We start from the raw sequence: 20,894 nt of genomic DNA, 5'->3' as shown, positions 1-20,894 counted from the left end.
GGACAAAACAGGAGCTTGAAAAAATGATAGCAGAACTGAATGAAAAGGGAAAAAATGCTGGTTTGACAATGAATTTATCAAAAACAAAATTACTCAACAATGCGGGTGAAAACTACAACATAACCATTAATGAAGAAAAAATTGAAACTGTAGAAAGCGTAATCTATCTTGGACAAAAAATTTCATGCAATAACGATCAAATAGAAGAAATCAAAAGGAGAATAACTCTGGCTTGGAACAAATTTTGGTCACTGAAATTCATTTTCAAAGGTCCCTTCTCAGCAAAAATAAAAAGCGAAACCTTCAACACATGTGTCCTCCCAACTCTTACGTATGGCTCCGAAACGTGGACAATATCAAAAAAAATAGAACAAAAAATAAGAACTGCTCAAAATTCAATGGAAAGATCCATGCTAAATTTTAAAAAAAGAGATCGGATTAGAATCAAAACAATTAAAATGAAGTTGAAAAATAACCGGAACGCAGTCAAATTAATAAAATCAAAAAAATGGGGGTGGGGGGGTCACGTGGCTAGATTAGGGGACAACAGGTGGACACAAAAAGTCACTTTCTGGTTCAATGCGGGGAAAAGAAGGCAAGGGAAACAGAGGGCTAGGTGGAGGGACGACTTTAGGAAACTACTGACCCATGACCATTTTCAAAAGATCGCCCAGGACAGGAAAGAATGGTGCAGGCTGGGGGAGGCTTTTGCCCTATCTTAGGGCCACGAGTGTTATTTATATTGTTTATATTTGTAACACCTGTACAATAAAGCTTGATTTGATTTGATTTGATTTGATATGGATCACATGGTAAAAGAATGACAGAAAATGAATCCAAAAGGAATCAAGACAGACAGAAGGCAAGAAATATCAACAGTATTATTTGCAGATGATCAAGCAGTACTAGCTGAAACAGAAGATGACTTACAGAGATCAATGTATAATTTAACAAAGACATCAGAAAAGTATGATATGAGAATATCATCAGAGAAAACAAAAACAATGGCCTTCAAAGGAAAGGAGCCAGTAAGAAGCAAGATTGTAATAAATGGAAAAATCATCGAACAGGTCAATAATTTCAAATATGTACCTGGGAAACACGATATCATACCAGGGAGAAGTAGATGTTGGTGGAAAGATTGCAAAGTTCCTGAGAGTCACAGGACTGATAAATAGGACCCTGAGAAGCAGTAAGGTGCGAAAAGAAACAAGATTGAAGGTGTACAATACCCTAGCAATACCAATGATGACTTATGGAAGCGAGGTATGGGCACTGAAGAAATCTGATAAAAGAAGAATAACGGCAGCAGAGATGAAGTTCATGAGGAGAACGGCAGGGGTGACTCTCAGAGACAGAGTCTCATCTGAGAAAATAACAGCAGATCTCGGAGTGAAGCCAGTCATGAAGAAGATAAAACAGTATAGGAAAGATTGGAGAAATCATGTCAAAAGGATGGAGGAAACAAGATCACCAAAACAGGTCCTTCAATATACACCAACAGGGAAGAGAAGCAGAGGGAGACCAAGGAGGAAACTCACGGGTTCCACACCGCAGCAGACAGGCCAACAGGCCTACCGCTTATAAGGAAACGACAATGACGAAATCAAAAAAAAAAAAATTATAAAATCACGTAATTTGAAAATCAGCTGAAATAATTGTCCATCAGGTTTGAGTCGAGGTGATCTGATTTCCCAAGTACGAATTTGGAAACAATTGATCAAATTTTTGAGTTCACAAACGATTTTGATTCTTAATGAATTTAAAAAAAATTAAACTCTGGTGAAAAATGGAAAAAAATCAAAATTTTACCAAATGGAGCAAGAGAGTGAAATTTGGTGTGTGCCCTGTTTTCGACTCTCCAAATGGATTGGAAACGGTTTTGAACCATTTTGAGTGGCCGTTTTGGAGCACCCAAGCAGATTTTTGAAAATTGAAATTTCCACAACATTTTATGCAATTGAGTTGTTGAAATGAAATTTACTTAGTACCCCATTTTTAATATGCTGGGTCGATTGGAGGTGGTTTTAGGCTGTTCTGGAGCCTTCGGGTATTATTTTGGGAAATTTCAAATTTTCTAAAAAGTGGTCTAAAAACCGTCCGAATTGACTTCAGCGTCATTTTTTTTCAAAATACAGGGTATCTAATAGGTAGTGAAATCAGTGAAAAAGTTGTGATTTTTGAAATGGGTAAAGAGAGTAGTGAAAAAGTAGTGAATTAAGTCAAAAAAGTAAGTAAAAAAATGAAAAAATTCAAACGTGCAACAAAAACTTCCAATTTATTGAAAAAATTGATTGAAATTAAAAATTACTTTGCATACAAATTTTTTTCCAGTTTTCATTTTTTTGAAAATTTTTCTGTGAAAAATTTGATTTTGTTAATTTTTTTGTGTATGGGAGGATGGAAGGGGGTCGAGTGGAGAGCTTTATAAAAATTTGCTTGAAAAAACATGGTGTAAAAAGTGATGATTTTTTCAAAAAAAATCTGTTAGATACGCCATGGTTTTCGCCTCCTTTTTTTTAGGTCAATTTGACAACATTTTGATTTTCCCTCCATTTTTCAACCCATATTTGATTTTCTAAGATTCGCTGAAAATCAAGAGAAGTGCATTTAGTACTTGAAACTGAGGATGATGAACCCCCCCCCCCTCCACCTATTAAAAGCAATAATTCATGTGCTTGCATGATATATTTTTAAAACGATGAATTTCTAATCTATGCAGCATCAAAATTGTAGTTGAATTCTAAAAATAGATCCAAGATTGGAAACATCTTGGTGTGGTCGAATCAACTGGTTTGGTTTGCTGATCACTTATGATTTTAGACACGGCGATCCTTTGAGTAGTTTGTGCACATCGTCGATAAAAATCACCCGATACTTGACATCCGGACCGTTCGAATGACCTATAGCATAATTCTGCAGTTTAGAAGAAGTGATCGTCAATTCCTTATCGTTCTTCAATTTCATCCCATTGATGAATTGTAAATTTTCATAACTCTGTGGAAAAAAAATTGAAAATCATTAAGAACAGGTTTTCAATCCTCGATTTGGTAAATGTGAGGACTGAGTAGTGCTGTACTTGATAAACAACGTGTAAATTTTCTTTTACAAAAGGAGTATTCGAATTCCAACACTTGACCGATAATCCTGGTATATCGGCGAACAAAAGTATTCCACCTTTGGTCATCACTTCGACAGTGGATTGGCCAGAACGAGCTTCGACGCTGATCTTTATTTTGTCTCTGATCTTATCAGGATTTTGAGTAATGGTGGTATTTTTCAGAACGCTGACCAGAGCGTAGGATTCTCGAAAACTGGCGTAACTGTGGAAGTATAATTTTCGCGTGTTGGCGTCTCCAGGTCCTATTGAAATTATTCGTGAAATAGTAGGTACGAGGATGTGAATAGTGAGCTACATATTTAGCATGAGTTTGGTCAATTTTTACCCAAAGCTAGACCAAATACTCCGTCCATAAGATCAAATGTGGTTCCAGCAACGGTCGCTGTGCCAGAGGTTTGCGTCGGCCAAAAGTAATTGTGCTTTACTCTCGAGCTGCTTCTCTTTTTTAAATCAAATACAATTAGTCCATGAGCGCTGCAGTCTGCGATATAAGCGATACTATCCGTACAATCCGATTTGTAAGATTCGGTCACTAGAGTGATTGGAAGACTCCCTTCGATGACAATACCATCAGGAAATTCGTATCTTACTGTAGAAAATTTACAACATAATGCGATAAATGTACTTTACCATACTAATCACAAATGTACATAAATAATGGTGAATTACCTACATAATAATTTATCGTGATTTTTCAAATCGTATATCAGCAATTTTGGAGGACATACTTTTGTGGAATTGACGAAAACATTCACTCTTCCCGAGTCCAGAACCCATAATAAGCCACATTTATCAATCTATATGAACATTGTAACATGTCTAGAGGTTATTTCTGGTGTCTCAAAATCACTTCTAAGCTACGAATTCAATTTTTTTTGGGCGCCACTTTTGAATTAAATGCTCCTTTGATTTTTTTATCTGCTCAAATTTTTTTTGATCAGTTGAAATTATGTATGTACTTGAATACAACTTCATCAAATTGAAAATTAAACTGGTCAAAACATTCCTGAAATATTTTTGCATTTACGAAGGTATAATGTACGTACTTGAAGTACTCACATGTACTCGAAACACAGATTTTGCAAATTCGCAAGTTGAAGGATCAGAGCTACTCCCTGCTGATTCATCAAAGCTAGGAAATGGTCTCAGTAAATGTTCTCCTCGAGCATCGAGTTCTGTGGTAACTTCCGAAATGGTGAATGGTATTCCATCTTTGAGCTGCGGTGTCGTGATGAAGACCCTTTTCGGAGATTTTTCATCGACTGTAAATTTGGATCTTAGTAATTTGAATGGCGTTGTAAAGAATTGATGAGATAATCAAAAGGTAAAATTTTTTGTGCTTACGAGAATAATAATCTGCATCTATGATGGCGACATTTTCCCGTTTGTAGAGATGTTTTTTTACTGCTTCTGCTTGAGTTTGTCCATTGGGGTACTGAAAATGGACAAAGGTCCATTGGTACCAAATTTTAATCGTTGCATCTTTTTCTGTCTGATGAGTACCACAAAAAAGCGAAAATATGATCAATATGTACGAGAATATTTCAAGTTTTCGCATTTCCTCTTGTTTTCTTGTTCTAAATGAGTCTTTGGCTTAATCTAAAACACAACGCAATTAAGGCAAAATTGCATTAATTAATTGATAGAAGAAATTGAAAGATCAAAAGGTTGTAAAAATTATATTGGAGAAACCAGATGACTCTCAGAAGCCAGCCAGACAGCTCAATGACCTTTGAAGGCCAGACAGCACTCGAAAACCAGTAAGACAGGTCAATGACCCTTGGAGGTCAGACAGGAAGCCAGATAGGCAGGTCATTGACCTTGAGAAGCCAGCCATAAAGTCAGATGGTACTCGAAAATCAAACAGACGGGTTAATGACCTTCGGAGGCCAGACTGGACGACATATAAAGAGGTCAAAGACCTTGATAGGTTGGAATGGGCGTCAGACGGCCTTCAAAAGCCAGATAGACAGTTCAATGACCCCATGAGGCCAGACAGGAAGTCATTTAGACAGTTCAACGACATTGAGAAGCCAGCCAGAAAACCAGACGGTACTCGAAAATCAAGCAGACAGGTCAATGACCTCAGCTCGGAGGCCATATGAAGAGGTCAATGACCTTGGGAAGCCAGTCAGAAAACCAGATGGTATTCAAAAATCAAACAGACAGATCAATGACCTTAAGAGGCTATAATGGACGTCAGATGTTCTTCAAAGGGCAGATAGACAGGTCAATGGCCCCCATGAGGCCAGACAGGAAGCCAGATAGACAGGTTAATAACCTTGAGAAGCCAGCGAGAAAACCAGACAGCCCTCTAAAATCAAACAGATAGGTCAGTGACCTTAGGAGGCCAAACTGGACGCCATATGAAGGGTTTAATGACCTCAAGATGTTACAATGGCCGTCAAAAGCCAGATAGACAGGTCAATCACCTCAGAAGGCCAGACTGGAAACCAGAAGGTCTTCAAAAGTTGTACAGAGATGTCATGGAATGACCTTAGGAAGGGACACCAGATGGCCTTCAAAAGCCAGACGAACAGGTCAATGACCTTCAGAAGTCAGATTAGAAGTTGGACGGCCTTCAGAAGACGTCAGACAGACTGGCCAATGACCTTAGAAGGCCAGAGACCGGAAGCCAGACGGCCTCCTCCCCTTTAAAAAAGCGTCATTTTTGTGCCTGAACCAGAGAAAAATTATCGAATTTTCGCACATTTTTTGTAAAGTTTTCTGACTAATTTCATTACTTTCTGAAAATTGAAAAAATCGTATGACGTACTTATGCTTTATTGGGTTTTTGGGGAGCGCTGAATACAAATATCAGATCCCTTTTTTTGATTTGGCCTCTCAAATGCTTCTCATTGGCCTCTCAAATTTTCTGAAGGCGGAAATAAGTTTTGTCGAGTTCAAAGTTGAGCTTTTTTGGATAGATCAGTTTTCAAAAGCTTGCCAATTTCGGAGCTATAATTTAAAAATTTGAAAAAAACAAACTCTGTTTTTCCAGACTTGAGAAAGTTTGGAGGCTAATGATGGTGATTTTCCTTTTTCATAATTATTTGAGGAACTTAAAGTAAAAGCAATGGGTTTTTTTGATTTTAGAGAATGTGGAACAAATAAATTCATCTGGGGTAATTTTCCCAACCCACAATTTTTTAAGGGTTCACCCACCATTTGAAATTGAAAGCCTCTGCATTTCAACCTATAAGTTCTAGTGAAAAAAAGTTTCTAAAAAATGGACAAAAGTTTTGTGATATTCTCTGGAGAAATTTTTTTGTATCATATAAAAAATGAAGGTAGAAACACCTAATCTCAATGATTCAATAAATTATCAAGTTTTTCAACATCTTTTGCAGAGAAATTGCTGATTTCAAATTTCAATTACTTACTTAAGTATTATTAATCCAAAGTCATTTTTTCGAACTTAATTTTTCAATTTAAAAGACATGAGTTCCTATCGAATTTCTGGTGATAAATAAAATTGTGGGAAATGCTTCAATCTGTTTTTTGTTTGTTTGTTTGTTTGTAAAGTCATTGGAGCCAGGTTGCCGAACATACCATGTAGCTCTCGTGCAAAGAAATCAAATTGAAAAAAAAAGAACTGACTCTTATTCTGAACTTACCTGTAGGTGTTTGACCTCTAAAAAACATCTGATGAAAGTTTGTTGTTTTGGTTATTTGTAATGGTCCCTCCACAGTATGAGATCGAGGTCGTATTTTTCAAGAATTCAAATTCTATTATAAAAACAAACGTTATGCATACGCGGTTGATATTGTGATCGGGATTTTGTCCTTCGCGTTTTCAACTCACGAAAATAACATTCCCGATTAAAGAAAACGAATGAAACCCGAAAATGTAAACAAAAATTCTATTCAAATTGAGCAGAAGTGAGAAGGGGAGACAACATTTCACATTAAACACGAATTTAAAACTAGGTACCTGTACCAGTGTATCTATTTACGCTACGACAAATACAACTTGGAAAGTCTTATCATATCTACTTCACACCAGCATGCAGGTAGTAAGTAATTCTACGTACTGGTAAATGGTCTAAGCCATATCATAATGTCAGTACAGGTAGACAAAGTCCCACCCGCCTTCCTTCCACTCCAAGCTTTAAAGCGCTTTTATATGTACATAATTTTAAACAAATTATGTTATTAGATTTTTAAAAAGTTTGTAAGTATAAAAATTTCCATTCACTTTTTTAAAATCCACGAAAAAACGCATTAAAAAGTGTTTTCCAATTTTCAGTGTGTTTGAAAGAATTTTTGATATCAAATTCAAGTTGACTTCTTTTGTCTAGGAAAAAAATAAGCGATACGAGTACGAGTAGTTTGAACTTGTTTTGAACAGGTGTCAGCTGATTTTAGTCAGTTTTATTTTATTACTTATTTCAAAAAACTTAGTCTGACATAATTATGACAATATAGGAATAATCGTCCCTTCCCCGATCCTCTGAGACAACTTTTTCCTTAAATGGGACATCCTGTAGATGAACATTTTAAAGCCAATTTGCCAAAAAAATTCGGCCTTTCTAAAAAAAAAAATGAAGGTCATTTCGATTGACAGGTTAGCCGAAATCACAGCTTTTGCTTTTCAATAAAAGGACTCGCACGAAATTGTTTGGACTGGACAAAGATAGATCGAAAGAGCATGCAAAAATTTATCACCAGCCAAAATTTGGAGCGCTCAAGTGTGTTATTCGATTTTTGGTGAATTTTTGAAAATCAAATTTAGGTCAAAAATGAGGGGAAAACATCAAAATTACCCCAAATTGACCTAGAAAGCTGAAATTTGGAATATGTCCTATTTTTGACCTGCCAAGTCGATTGGAAACGTTTTCCAGCCGTTTTGAGCAGCTCTGGAGCCTCCAGCAGATTTTTGAAACTTGAAATTTCCTCAATATTTCATCAAATGAAATTGGAAATCCGAAATTCACCCAGCAGTCCAACTTAAACACGTTATCAAGTCGACTACTGCTGAGTTTAAGTAATTTTGGAGCCTCCAGCAACTTTTTGAAAGTTTTTAGGGCCTTCAATAGATTTTTGAAACTTGAAATTTCCACAAAATTTCTGCAAATGCAGTTGGAAAGCCGAAATTTATTCTGTAAATTAATTTCAATACGTTATGAAGTCGGCATCAGGAAGATTTCAAGTCGTTTTGGAGCCTCCAGCAACTTTTTGAAAATTACTGGAGCCTCCAGTAGATTTTTCAATGCTCAATTTTGGCTTCCATTTCCATTTGATGAAATTTTGTGGTAATTTAAAGTTCCAAAAATCTGCCAGAAACGGTTTGAAATTGTTGTGAGCAGTTCTGGAGCCCCCAGCAGTTTCTTGGAACTTGAAAATTCAACAAAATTTCATCAAATGGACTGGGAAATCAGTAATTTACGCTGCACTCCAACTTAAGCACGCTATCAAGTCGTCTGCTGGTGAGTTTAAGTCATTTTGGAGCCTCCAGCGACTTTTTGAAAATTCTTGGAGCCTCCAGTAGGTTTTTGAAACTTGAAATTTTCACAAAATTTCATCAAATGTGGTTTGAAAGCGGAAATTTATCTTGTATGTAAACTAATTGTAATACGTTATGAAGTCGACTGTAGGTAGATTTCAAATCGTGTTGGAGCCTTCAGTGACTTTTTGATATTACTGGAGCCTCCAGCCAATTTTTGAATGCTCAATTTCGGCTTTCCATCTGCATTTGATGAAATTTTGTGGAAATTCAAGTTCCAAAAATCTCCTAGAGATGGTTTGAGACTGTTGTGAACAGTTCTGGAGCCTCCAGGTGTTTTTTGGAACTTACAGTTCCCACAAAATTTCATCTAATGAAGTGGGAAATCAGACATTTACGCTGCACTCCAACTTAAGCACGCTATTAAGTCGACTGCTGGTGAGTTTAAGTCATTTCGGAGCATCCAGCGACTTTTTGAAAATTCTTGGAGCCTCCAGTAGGTTTTTGAAACTTTAAATTTCCACAAAATTACATCAAACGAAGTTGGAAATCCGAAATTCATGGATCACACCAACATGAACACGCTATGAAGTCGACTATTTATGGGTTTAAGTCATCTTGGCGCCTCTAGCGACTTTTTGAGCAATTCTGGAGCCTCCAGTAGATGTTCGATACTCGAAATTTCCACAAAATTTGTACAAATTCTGTTTGAAAGCCGAAATTTATCCTATACTAATTTCAATACGTTATGAAGTCGACTGTAGTAGGCAAATTTCAAATCGTTTTGGAGCCTCCAGCGACTTTTTGAAATTACTGGAGCCTCCAGCAGATTTCTTAATGCTCAATTTCGGCTTTCTATTTGCATTTGACGAAATTTTTTGTGGACATTTCAAGTTTCGGAAATCTGCTGGAAGCTCCAGAACTGTTCGAAATGTCAAAAATAGGGTATGTCCCAAATTTCAGCTTTTTAGCTCAATTTGGTAAAATTTTGGTTTTTTTTTCTCTCATATTTGGCCTTAATGTTGATTTTCAAAAATTCACCAAAAATCGAAAAATGCACTTAATTGCTTGTAATTTTGAGTAGGTAGTTTCCAAATGATCGCGGGAGACTCCCAAACGACTTGAAATTCACCTGCAGTTGACTTCACAGAGTATTGAAATTAGTTTCCAAAGTTAATTTCAGCTTTCTAATTCCATTTTAATGAAGTTTCAAAAATCTACAGGAGGCTTCAAAAAATTCTAAAAAGTCGCTAGAAGCTCCAAAATCACTTAAACTCGCCATTAATATAACGTGTTAAAAGAAGTTCAGCGTGAATTTAGAATTTCCGACTTTATTTTGTCGAACTGCTCGGAAGGGTTTGAAACCATTTCAATTGTCATATTCCAGACTAACCGCCTTAACTCATCGTCTCTAGGCAACCTATAAATCACACCAATGAGCGACCGAACGAGAACAAAAAACGCAAAATGTTGTTGTTTGATATTAATTTTTACATAAATGCAAATTTTACCTACATTAAATTGATCGTATCGTGCGACAATAAACCGTATATACAATTACATTTACGCGTCATACAATATTAACCTACAGTGTGAAAAAATTCATTTTCAAGTTTCAATAAGAAGAAGGCTTTGTTTTAGTCGTCGATTTATTATTGCTCCATACTGGCGCATTGCCTTGGGGCTTGACTCTCGATGGAGGACCTTGCTGACTCGAAGATGATCCAGATTCATATCGGTTATCGGTATCATATTGTCCTTGTCCAGAAGGTCTAGGTCGGTTCGATGGTACACCAGCCGATGGTCTCGATGATGAATAAGGATCTTTACACGGCGATCCTTTCAATAAGTTATGTACGTCGTCGATGATAATCATACGGTATTTGACATCCGGATAGACTAAACGACCTGCGATGTAGTTCTGCAGTCTGGATGTGGTGATCACCAAAGCTGTATCTCTTTTCAATTTCATTCCGCTGATGAATTGCAGATTTTCATCGTGCTACATCGAGGGGGAAAACATGAAAATTGGAATTAATCGAAATGAAATTTTTTACAAATGATTAAGTGCAAGGTAAAAAGGTAAGAGTTACGTACTTGATAGGCAACGTGTATGTTTTGTCTTTTGAAAGGTGTGTTCGAGTTCCAGCACATAATGGCTAATTTGGGTAAATCGGCGAATAAAAGTATACCGTCGTTGGTCATCACTTCGAGGGAACTTTGCCCTGTACGAGCTTCTTCGCTTAGTACGATTTGCGTTCGCAGCAAATCAGAGTTTTGTACAATGGTGGTATTTTTCAAAACACCGACAGGTATCCAGGATTCTCGGAAACTAGCCAAACTGTGGAAATACAATCTTCGGTTGTATGCGTCTCCTGGTCCTATTGACGTGAAAAAAAGACGATAGGTACTTAGATTAGAAAATTGAAGTGATCTAGTATTCGAGTAGATACATATTTTGTGAATAATGATTCTAACCTAGAGCTAATCCAAAACATCCGTCCATTAAATCAAAAGTTACTCCGGCTACGTTCAAGTTACCAGCGTGTTGAGATGGATACATGTAATTGTGTTCTACTCTCCAGCTGTTTCTGTTGGGTAAATCGAATACAACCAATCCATAAGCATTGACGTCGGCTATGTAAGCGATACTGTCTTGGCAATCGTCTCGGTACGATTCGGTGACCAATGTGATCAAATTACTTCTATCGTTGATGACGCCGGCGGGAAATTCGTATCTTACTGTAAAATTTTCAAAATCGTGGTACACAGGGATTGATTATTTAAGGAGTTGTAGGCATATGCTTAGATACTTACATAACAAAGTGTCTCCATTTCTCAAATCGTAAATTAGTAATTTTGGCGGACATCCTCGGCTGGGATTAGTAAACGTGTTTATTCTTCCTGTATCCAAAACCCATAATAAGCCACATTTGTCGATCTGCCAGTAGAAAACACGATGCAAGATTAGTTTTTGATTAGTTTAAAATCTCCCTTCAAATGGATATCTGATGAATGATGTGAACTTACATGGATCCGATAAACAGATCTGGCAGCATCGCAAGAAGCAGCACCACTTTCATCCCAGCTTGGGAACGGTCTGAGTAAATATTCTCCTCTGGAATTGAGTTCTCTCGAAACTTCCGAAACTGTGGCTGGTATTCCGTTTCTGAATTGAGGCGTTGTGACGAAAACTCTCTTGGTGTATGTTACATTGGCTGTAATAAATTTCATCAATATTTAATAAAAATGGAAAGGCTTTTATGCAGAAAAATGTGATAAGAAAAAAAAAAGATTAAAATTGCGTAGTTTATGTTTTAATTGGAACACCACCCCCCCCCCAAAAAAAAATTCCATTGTTTTCACTGACCAATGCTAACTTCTAAAAAAGTCCTTTGAAAAGTATATTACTTTTTAAATTGAAAAGGTAACCTCCTATCAGAAAAAAAAAATTATGAAAAGGGGAAGTGTTAGGAGTCTGGTGGATTAAATCAAAAAACCAAGCGGATATTCGGACTCAGCACCTTCAAAAACGTGAAAAACGACATGTCACATGGTATTACCATTTTTTTAAACTCTGGGACCAAATTCGAATGTCTGTGGTGGGGGTTGGGAGGGTCAGATCAAAAAACTCAGTTGAAATTTAGACTTGGTGCTTCAAAAATCCCAACAAACAATATGTCACATGACGTGATCATTTTTTTTTCATCTTCAGATTGCATTGGGCCTGATTGGACGTGATTATTTTTTTTTCATCTTCAGATTGCATTGGGCCTGATTGGGCACCTGTGGTAAGCATTGGGAGGGTTATATCAAAAAACTAAGTAGATATTCGGACTCATAAATCCAACAAACGGTATGTCACAAGGCATCATCTTTTTTTCATCTTTAGTAGATACCAACTTCCTCACGCCAGCAAGGTACTACTAAACATCATACACAAGCGCATCAAGTCATTCATACTTCCTCAAATACCTCCAGAACAGCCAGGTTTTGTCGCAGGAAGAGGAACAAGAGAACAAATCCTCAACATTCATCAGATTATTGAAAAGGCTCGAGAATTCAACAAAACCATCTACGTCTGCTTCATTGATTATGAAAAAGCCATTGACAACGTTAAGTGGAAGATATTATGGGGAAACCTCTGAAAAATGGGAGTACCAAAACACCTGATAGACCTGATGAAGAACCTGTACAAAAACAACAATGCACAGGTGAAAGTAGAAGGGGAACTGACTGACTACTTCAAGACCTGAAAAGGAGTGAGGCAAGGACCCATCCTTATTCTAGCCCAATAGTATTCAATGCATATGGAGAATGGATAATGAGGGATGCTGTAGATGGATGGAAGAAAGGAGTTACACTAGGAAACTGGAAAATATTGAATCTGAGATACACAGATGATACTACAAAATTGGCTGAAAACATCAACAACATGAAGCCAAAGAAGAGCATCAGCAAGATTGAACAAGTTAGCCTATAGCCCCAGGGATCTGAAGGTGAACAAATCGTCAACTTAAAGGCAATGGCGTGTATGTCCATTTAAAAAAATCATCTTTGTTCATAACTGATAAGCGACAACGTTCAACTCTCAACCAAATCAAAATTATTTGTTTTGGTTGGACGTTATGCGTTATATTGAATTGAACATTGAAGATTCCAGCCAATGATAGAGCATCTTCTGCCAGTTGTGTGAGTTGCGCGTTAAACATTGTCGCTTTTGTAGGAGAGCCCTAAGACTCTGGGATGCCCTGAAATGGAAAATTTGCATCATGTGTGCAGTAAAAGTGAACCACAGAAGATCCACAAAGCTAACCAATGTTCAATCAGGAATCAATGAACCCTTCCAAGCATATCCGAACTTCATCAGTGATGCATGAAATCGTACTTCTTTTAATGGACATACACGCCGTTGCCTTTAAGCCGACAAAATCAAAGACCAGGATGATGATAATGGATAGGGTAAATGACATCCTACCTGAGCTGCAAGAGATAGATGGAATAGAAGTGGTATGTACAATATCTAGAATCCCTAATAACCAACCCGTAAAACAACGACGATGCTAATTTCAATGTGAATGTCGACCCATCCATATCCGTCACTTTTGGATGCCACATGTTGATGTGAATTTTGACCCTGTGTCGAGCTAATTGTCAATGTAATTGTTGACTGATGTTGATCTGCATTTGTGTCGACAATTGGCTCGACACAGGGTTGAAATTCACATCGACATGGGGCATCCAAAAGTGACGGATGTGGATGGATCAACATTCACATCAAAATTTATGTCGACCTCCTGCTTCTTAAAGTTATAAAATTTGAGTTTAAAAATTTTTAATTTTTTTTTCCAAAAATGTTTTCCTCTAATGTGGCCATTGCTTATGCTGAAAATAGCATCAATTCAAAGTCCACTTCCAAAGAATGGAAGAAGTACGGATGAAAAGTCTGTATAGTCAAAAAGTTGAACATAAATTCCTTATATCAAAGATGGTGCAATACTTTATCTAAGAGTACTAAACTAATCCATTTTCATGTTGACATGTCGATGTTAATGTTGATGTGAAATTCAACATCAACAAATACATCCACAATATCAGCATCATATCATCTACAACTTCAAACTGTGGAAAAGTGAATAATTTCATCAATGCCCTAAAAAATTAGTTTTCCTCATTGAACAAGATCATATTTTTGAATGTTTACTAAACTTTTGAACACTAAAACAGAAATTTTAATTCTGAAAAATTGGTTGACATAGTTGTAGATGTAAATTTTGAGCATCGATTTTTACATCTACATGTTGAGATGGCATGTCAAGGTATCAGAAATGATGAGAAAATTTTGAAAATTTTCATTTACCGGGCTTTTGTATGGACAGAACATTCCTACTAAATGATTAATTGATCACTTTTCCATCATTATGTTGGAAAAAAACGTAGTCGATGTAAATGTCGACATCGACAATTGTTGTGCGGGTAGATGACACTACAATACTGGCTGAAAACATCAACGACATGAAGGAGATCATGGGCAAGATTGAACAAGTTAGCTTACATAGCCAGGTGGGGTCTGAAGGTGAACATATCAAAGACCAAGATGATGATAATACATAGATAGGGCAAATGACAACCAACCTAAGCTGCAAGAGATAGATTGAATAGAAGTGGTACAAAGATTTGTATATCTAGGTTCCCTAATAACCAACAAAGGAGGTTCTGAAAATGAGATAAGAAGATGCGCATCAATTGCAAAAACAGCAGTAGGAAGACTCAATCAAATCTGGAATAGCCATGGAATTGTCAAGAGAACAAAACTAAAGATTGTAATAACGCTCGTATTCTCAATATTCCTACCTATATGCCTCAGAAACATGAACAGTGAAGAAAACAGATTAGAGCTGGATAGATGCATTCGTACTGCTATAGAGGAATGCTCAGAATCTCATGGACCAAGAAAAGAACAAATAGGTCAATACTGGAAGATCTATAGGTGTGAAGGACAGACTCAGCATCATTGTAAGAAGAAGGATCCTGAGATATTTCAGACATGTAGTGCTGCAAGACAACTTAGAGAAGTTGACGACTGTTCAAAGACACATAGAGGGAAAGAGGTGGCGTGGCCGCAAGGGAGATCACCCAGAAGGTACAGGGACCTGATAAAAAAGGCTACTGGACTCACCCTTAGAGAGTGCACCAGAGAAGCTGAAGATAGAGAAAGTTGGCAGTAGCTAATTGGGTCTGGGGAGTTAATGACGAAGACGAAGGACCAAATTGAGGTGTCGATGATGGGGGTTGGGAGGTCCAGATCAAAAAACCAAGCTGCTATTCGAACTCAGCATCCTCAGAAATCTTTCAAACACTACGTCGCGTCGTACGATTTTTCCACTGCTCGCCAAAAATTGAAACTCTGTGACAATTTTGACAAAAAAATGGGAATTTTTTGACCATTTTGGCAAAAACACGATTTTTTGGGCAATCTTGACAAGAACAGGACTGTCGACAATTTCAGCGAAAATTTACCTTTTTTTGACAATTTTACCAAAAATGAACGCTTTTTGACTATTGTGCCAAAAATGGACATTTTGACTATTTTGCTAAAAATTGACATTTTTTGAAATTTTTTCTTCAAAAATTGACGTTTTTTGACGCAACTTTTCCAAACATTGAAATTTGGCTACAAAGTTTAGGGAAAACAGGGCTTTTGTTTGGCAATTTTGAACAAAAAGAAGACTTTTTAAATATATGTACTTGTAGATGAGATGAACATCAATTGGTTTTGGATGTTCGGGGTGCGAAAAAGGTCGTTTTTGATTTCACAAATTTATTTCTCAAGTTCTTATCGATAAAATAACGTCATCAGAATTGTCCATCTCTCTTCTTTTTTTGCTCGCTTTTCAAGTTTTCATGAGGTTCGACGAAAAATGAATCGTTGAAAAAATACATCGAAGATCTAATACTAAGTATGTTGTGATTTATTTTTCTGATGAACTATTCATCGTTCTGAAGAATATTGTTTACATTGTGATTCATTAAAGAATAAATTGTATTTGCTCTCGCCATTTTGAAAAAATACATCGAACATCTAATACCATGTTGTGATTTATTTTTCTGGCGTAATTCATTATTCTGAAGAATCGTGTTTACATGGTGATTCATTAAAGAACAAATTGCATTTGCTCTCGCAATATTGAGGTATCTCAATTAGAAGAAAATTTTTTGAAGCAGACAAATTGTTCCTATCGAAAGATGAAAAAATACTCACAGGCCAGAATTTCAGAAGCTAAAGTTCATTTTTGATGCTTATTCAGCTTTGGATAATTTTTGAAAATTAAAATTGGCTCCAAAACTGGCAAAAAATCCACAATATTTTACCTAATGGAGTTGGAGAAGCTGAAATTTCGCGAGTGCAACATACCTACCTTTTTACCCCCTCTCCTTTCCTCCTCAACTTCATATTCAAAACGATTTCGAGACGTTTATTTAAACAGTTTTGAAGCCTTCAGTACATTCAGAGAGGAAGGAAGATGGGGGGGGGGGAGTCAAAAATACGAGTAAGAATGTACAAATTCTTGCTCAATGAGATGAAAAATTCAATTCTTATTGCAAAATTTTGTTTGGGTAGAGAAAAAAAATTGATTTTAGTTATCCAAAGTAGTTGTCATATTTCGAAGGAAAAGACGAATATTTCAGGAACTCCAAAATGAACTTTGAACTTTTGTAATGGCCTAAAAGCGATCATATTGAAGTACCTACTTGAGATGTCAAAAGACGACTTGAACTTAAAAAAAAAGTCAAAAAAAAAATTGAAAGAATTGAAAATTGTTCAAATTTTGAAAACTGAGGTCGAGACGACAGGGAGGGGAGAGGGTGTCAAACTCTGACCAGAAAATTTGAAATTTTTTCTGCACCTGATTGAGGTTATTTGGCCATAATTTTTAATCAGGGTACCTATATCGAAATTCAAAAAAAGTTGAAAAACAACCGACTCTAATTTGTAGTACAAATTTTATTAAATTTCATTTAAAAACCAATCAAGGATTGTTAAATTTCCAAAAATTGAGCAAAACATTGATTTAGGCTGCTGAAATTTCGATTAAAGTGTTTTGGAATATGATTTTTTTCAAAATTTGAAACCGGAGCCGTGAAAATTTTCAAAATTGATGCTTAAAAAATTACTCTTCGTTTGGTTTTTCATTTTTGAATGAGTACAAATCTTGCTTTAAATTAATTTTCATTCTTCGTAAGGCTTTAAATGAATTTTGAGGCTCTATTTCATATACTATTAGGTACTACAATAAATGAGAAAAATTCGATCGATTCTTACAAAAATAATAATCCGTATCCAAAATAGCTACATTCTCCGGAATGAAGAGCTGTTGGTTCGTTGCTACAGTTCGTGCTTGCTGACTCGGGTATAAATAATCCGGATAGGTCCAATGGTGCAAAACTTCGATGATCGCATCGTTAACACTTTGTTGAGATTGATAAACTATTGATAAGAATATCAATACGTACGAAAGTACTTTCAACTCTCGCATCTTCTCGAATTGCTGTTTTTAATCTGCAACATTTACGTAGATACCAAACTAATTAGGTACTCATTTTAATTGGCCTATAATTAGCGTATTTGCGATTGCGAATGATAAGATATAAAGTAGCTGGTTGTTTTTTTCCTTCATATCTGTTCAAAAAGTAGGAAGGTACTGATTGGCATTTTACGTCAATCTTTAATTTTTATCTTTATCAAAACTGTGTGGAAATGGAAAAATTTGAGAAGAATGTATTTTTTTAATAAATTCTCGAAGCTTTTGTGATTTCTCAAAAAAATATGGGGGGGGGGTTGAGAAATTGACCCTTTTCTCTCCTCATGCCTCAGTTCACTTGTAACTCGACAGCATGTTTGTAGGATTGGTAAGAATATTGTGATTTGTGATTTGTATTATTTTTAAAAATGAACTATTGGGCCTTTTTTTTGCCAAAAATTACGTCCAGTGGTTCTAAATATTTCAAATTATCCAGAAAAACATCAAATCATTTCACCAAAGTCTATTAGGTACATATTTTAATACCCAGACTCCGAAAAAAAATTCACGATTTGTCCAAAAACACATTATCCAATCACAACGATTAGATCTTCATCAGCATGGTCTTGGTCTATTTTTAGGTAAATTAAAATGCAATGTACTCACAAGAAATGATCAGCAATCGATGCTCCAGCTTATAATATTATTTCTACTACACGTTGAAAAATAAAATACTTATCAGGCACAAATTCGACAAACGAGTATGAGAAGAATACACCAAGATGTGAAAAAAAATTTTGCCGAACGAACCTTAAAATAATACCAATTATATCTGAGACTTATCGAACCGAGTTCAAGTTTACTACAAATATTTCACACTTTGACCGGTATGACCGGTTGGCATGTTTTATCTCCATGAAGCTAAATATTAAATACGCTACCTAACTTATCAATAAAATAATAGCAGAAATTCCCCACGTTATACACGTAAAAATAATAAACAATAACAAAAACATCTCGCGAATAGGAAATATTCTAATTCTACATCGTGTCATTCCCCTTTTACCCTCCACCCTCCTGTGTGGTTTTATTTTTTTCTCATTCCTGTACCAACCTATGACAGGATGATCGACTCTGCGGTGTAAATTAATGATTTAAATATAGCAGGCTTAAGATGTTTTATTTTTATAATTATGGGTAATTAATTTTTAGAAACTTGCGAGGTAGGTAAAATTAGATGGGCACAGTGATTTAAACGTTCGTGAGAGATTTTACAAAATAGGTGTAATTAATGCACGAAAAAAATATAGGAACAAATTCTCAAAAATGAAAAAATTTATCAAAAATTATCGAATTTAATTTTGATCGAAACAGAATTTATTTTTAAAAAATTGCTTTATTTACTGGGTTTAATTAAATATGTAAATGAATTTTTGTACTTACTTGAACAATTATACGATGACTTCGGTGATGAGCAAAAAAAACGTACGTACTTTGCAAGTACTTACCTCAATGTACATTTATAGTTATCAGTCGAGGTATTTCACAACCAATATACCCCGAATGCTATACCTATGATTTCTCATATAGTGGATGTTAACTTGAATTTTTCTTGAAAATGAAGAAGACACACACAGTAGATGTGTTGTTTTTTTTTTTTTTGGTTTAACGTATATTTAATAGGGTACTTAAGATAACGAGTTTTTCAAGTTTTCTTCATCGTACATATTAACTTGGCAACCAGTGCTAATGTTTTTTAAATAATGTATGCTCATTGGTATTCGAGTTGAGGTGAGATTTGGTGGATATATCGCGATCGCGTGATACTACAAATAGAACAAGAGAATGATAATTTTTCAAGCTGGAAAAATAGGTACTGATAAAATGTTTATATTTGTGGTGAGATCAGCGAGATGGATGTGGGTAGAAAATTTGTTGTCCAGTTTGAAATCTAATCCGGAAATGTGAGGATTTTTAGATTTTTCGCAGAAAGAGTTGGTTTTTGTTGTAGGTCAATTTTTATAGAATATGGAGGTGTGGTTTTCGCACGTGGTTATTTGTGTACGTACTTAATTGATTTACGTGCTAATTATGCGGCCAGTCTTGACGTGATTTTGTTGTTCTTCGCATGATTATTTATCGAATGCGACGTAGGTAGGGAAATCCCTGTGACTAATCGTAGAAGTTTAGATAAGTACGTGTATTAACTCTACTTGAGAAATAAGTAGGTTATAATGGAATGTATTTGTATTGTCAGGGTTGAAAATGACGAGTACTTTAACCAGTTTGGAAAAATTTGATCGACGCGACGTCGAAGTACATAATTGAAAAGATTTTTAAAAATCCATCATGAATCATCGTGCAACATTTTGGTACCTATTTTTAATTTTGGCTAATTTTTGAAAATATGCAGCAAACATTGAATAATCGTGTGCCTGAGTTGATCAAAATAGCCACGAGAATGATTAATTCGAGTTTGCAAGCGCTGAATTATTTTAATGGGGATCTTTTAGTGAAATTTTTTAGGAACTGTGGAATGCAATAATCGGTTGGAGACTCTAATGTAATTTGGATGTATTGAAATTAAGAAAAATTTGAGAATTTTTATTGGAAACTTTCGATTTTAAAAAGCAAATTGTTGATTTTTGAAAATCAAGAAATTCTGATTTCAACAATTCGAAGATTTTGATTGCAAAAATTGAGAATTTTTAATTTCAAAATCGAGATTTTTTTTTTCAATTTTTGATTTTTGATCTTAAAATATGAAGAATTTCTGGCTCCAAAATTGTGAACTTTTGAATCCAAAAATTGATGATTACTAACTCCAAAATTGAGAATCTTTCATTTCGAGAAAGCAAACTGTTTTTTAATTTAAAAACTCGAGATTTTCAAATTAGAAAATTGCAAATTTTGGATATAAACATAAAGTTCAAAATTTTTGATTCTAGAATTGAAATATTTTGACTCTATAATTAAAAACTTTGGATTTCAAAATTTTGAATTTTTGATTCCAAAATCAAGAATTTTTATGTTTTAAAATTTTGAATTTTCGATTCCAAAATATTGAGAATTTTTACAGACTCCAAAATTGGATTGATTCCAAAATTGAGAATTTATGGCTCCAAAATTCATCATTTCTTACTCCGAAATTGGGATCTTCAATTCCAAAGAAGCAAACAGTTTTTGAATTCAAAAAACTGGTGATTCTTGAATTACAAACATTGATAACTTTTGATTTCAAAAGTGAGAATTTTTCACTCAAAAATTGAGAATTTCTGATTCCAACATTCAGAACCTTCTGATT

At 35.5% G+C, this 20,894-nt stretch overlaps 2 protein-coding genes across 3 annotated transcripts; both read right to left on the bottom strand.

The window, feature by feature from the left end:
• Positions 1 to 2,669: 2,669 nt before the first annotated feature.
• On the bottom strand, positions 2,670 to 7,167 carry LOC135838242 (protein yellow-like). Its single transcript, XM_065353865.1, has 7 exons — positions 6,739 to 7,167; positions 4,466 to 4,720; positions 4,181 to 4,383; positions 3,795 to 3,918; positions 3,447 to 3,710; positions 3,080 to 3,363; positions 2,670 to 2,997 (listed from the first exon to the last, which is right to left on the bottom strand). Exons 2-7 carry the CDS (start codon positions 4,677 to 4,679, stop codon positions 2,812 to 2,814), a joined length of 1,275 nt encoding a protein of 424 aa, XP_065209937.1. The 5' UTR covers positions 4,680 to 4,720; positions 6,739 to 7,167; the 3' UTR covers positions 2,670 to 2,811.
• Positions 7,168 to 10,035: 2,868 nt separating this feature from the next.
• On the bottom strand, positions 10,036 to 19,192 carry LOC135838176 (protein yellow-like). 2 transcript variants are annotated; one of them, XM_065353819.1, is made up of 7 exons: positions 19,034 to 19,192; positions 17,392 to 17,628; positions 11,598 to 11,785; positions 11,385 to 11,508; positions 11,046 to 11,309; positions 10,665 to 10,948; positions 10,036 to 10,569 (listed from the first exon to the last, which is right to left on the bottom strand). In XM_065353819.1, the coding sequence occupies exons 2-7, from the start codon at positions 17,603 to 17,605 to the stop codon at positions 10,183 to 10,185; spliced, it is 1,461 nt and encodes a 486-aa protein (XP_065209891.1). In that variant the 5' UTR covers positions 17,606 to 17,628; positions 19,034 to 19,192; the 3' UTR covers positions 10,036 to 10,182. The 2 variants fall into 2 exon arrangements, with proteins under 2 accessions (XP_065209891.1, XP_065209886.1); XM_065353814.1 differs by lacking the exon at positions 19,034 to 19,192 and adding an exon at positions 18,257 to 18,511.
• Positions 19,193 to 20,894: the final 1,702 nt, after the last annotated feature.

Source organism: Planococcus citri, chromosome 1 (assembly GCF_950023065.1).
Source record: "Planococcus citri chromosome 1, ihPlaCitr1.1, whole genome shotgun sequence".
Lineage (NCBI taxonomy): Eukaryota > Metazoa > Arthropoda > Insecta > Hemiptera > Pseudococcidae > Planococcus > Planococcus citri.
This window is presented reverse-complemented; position numbering and strand designations above follow the sequence as displayed.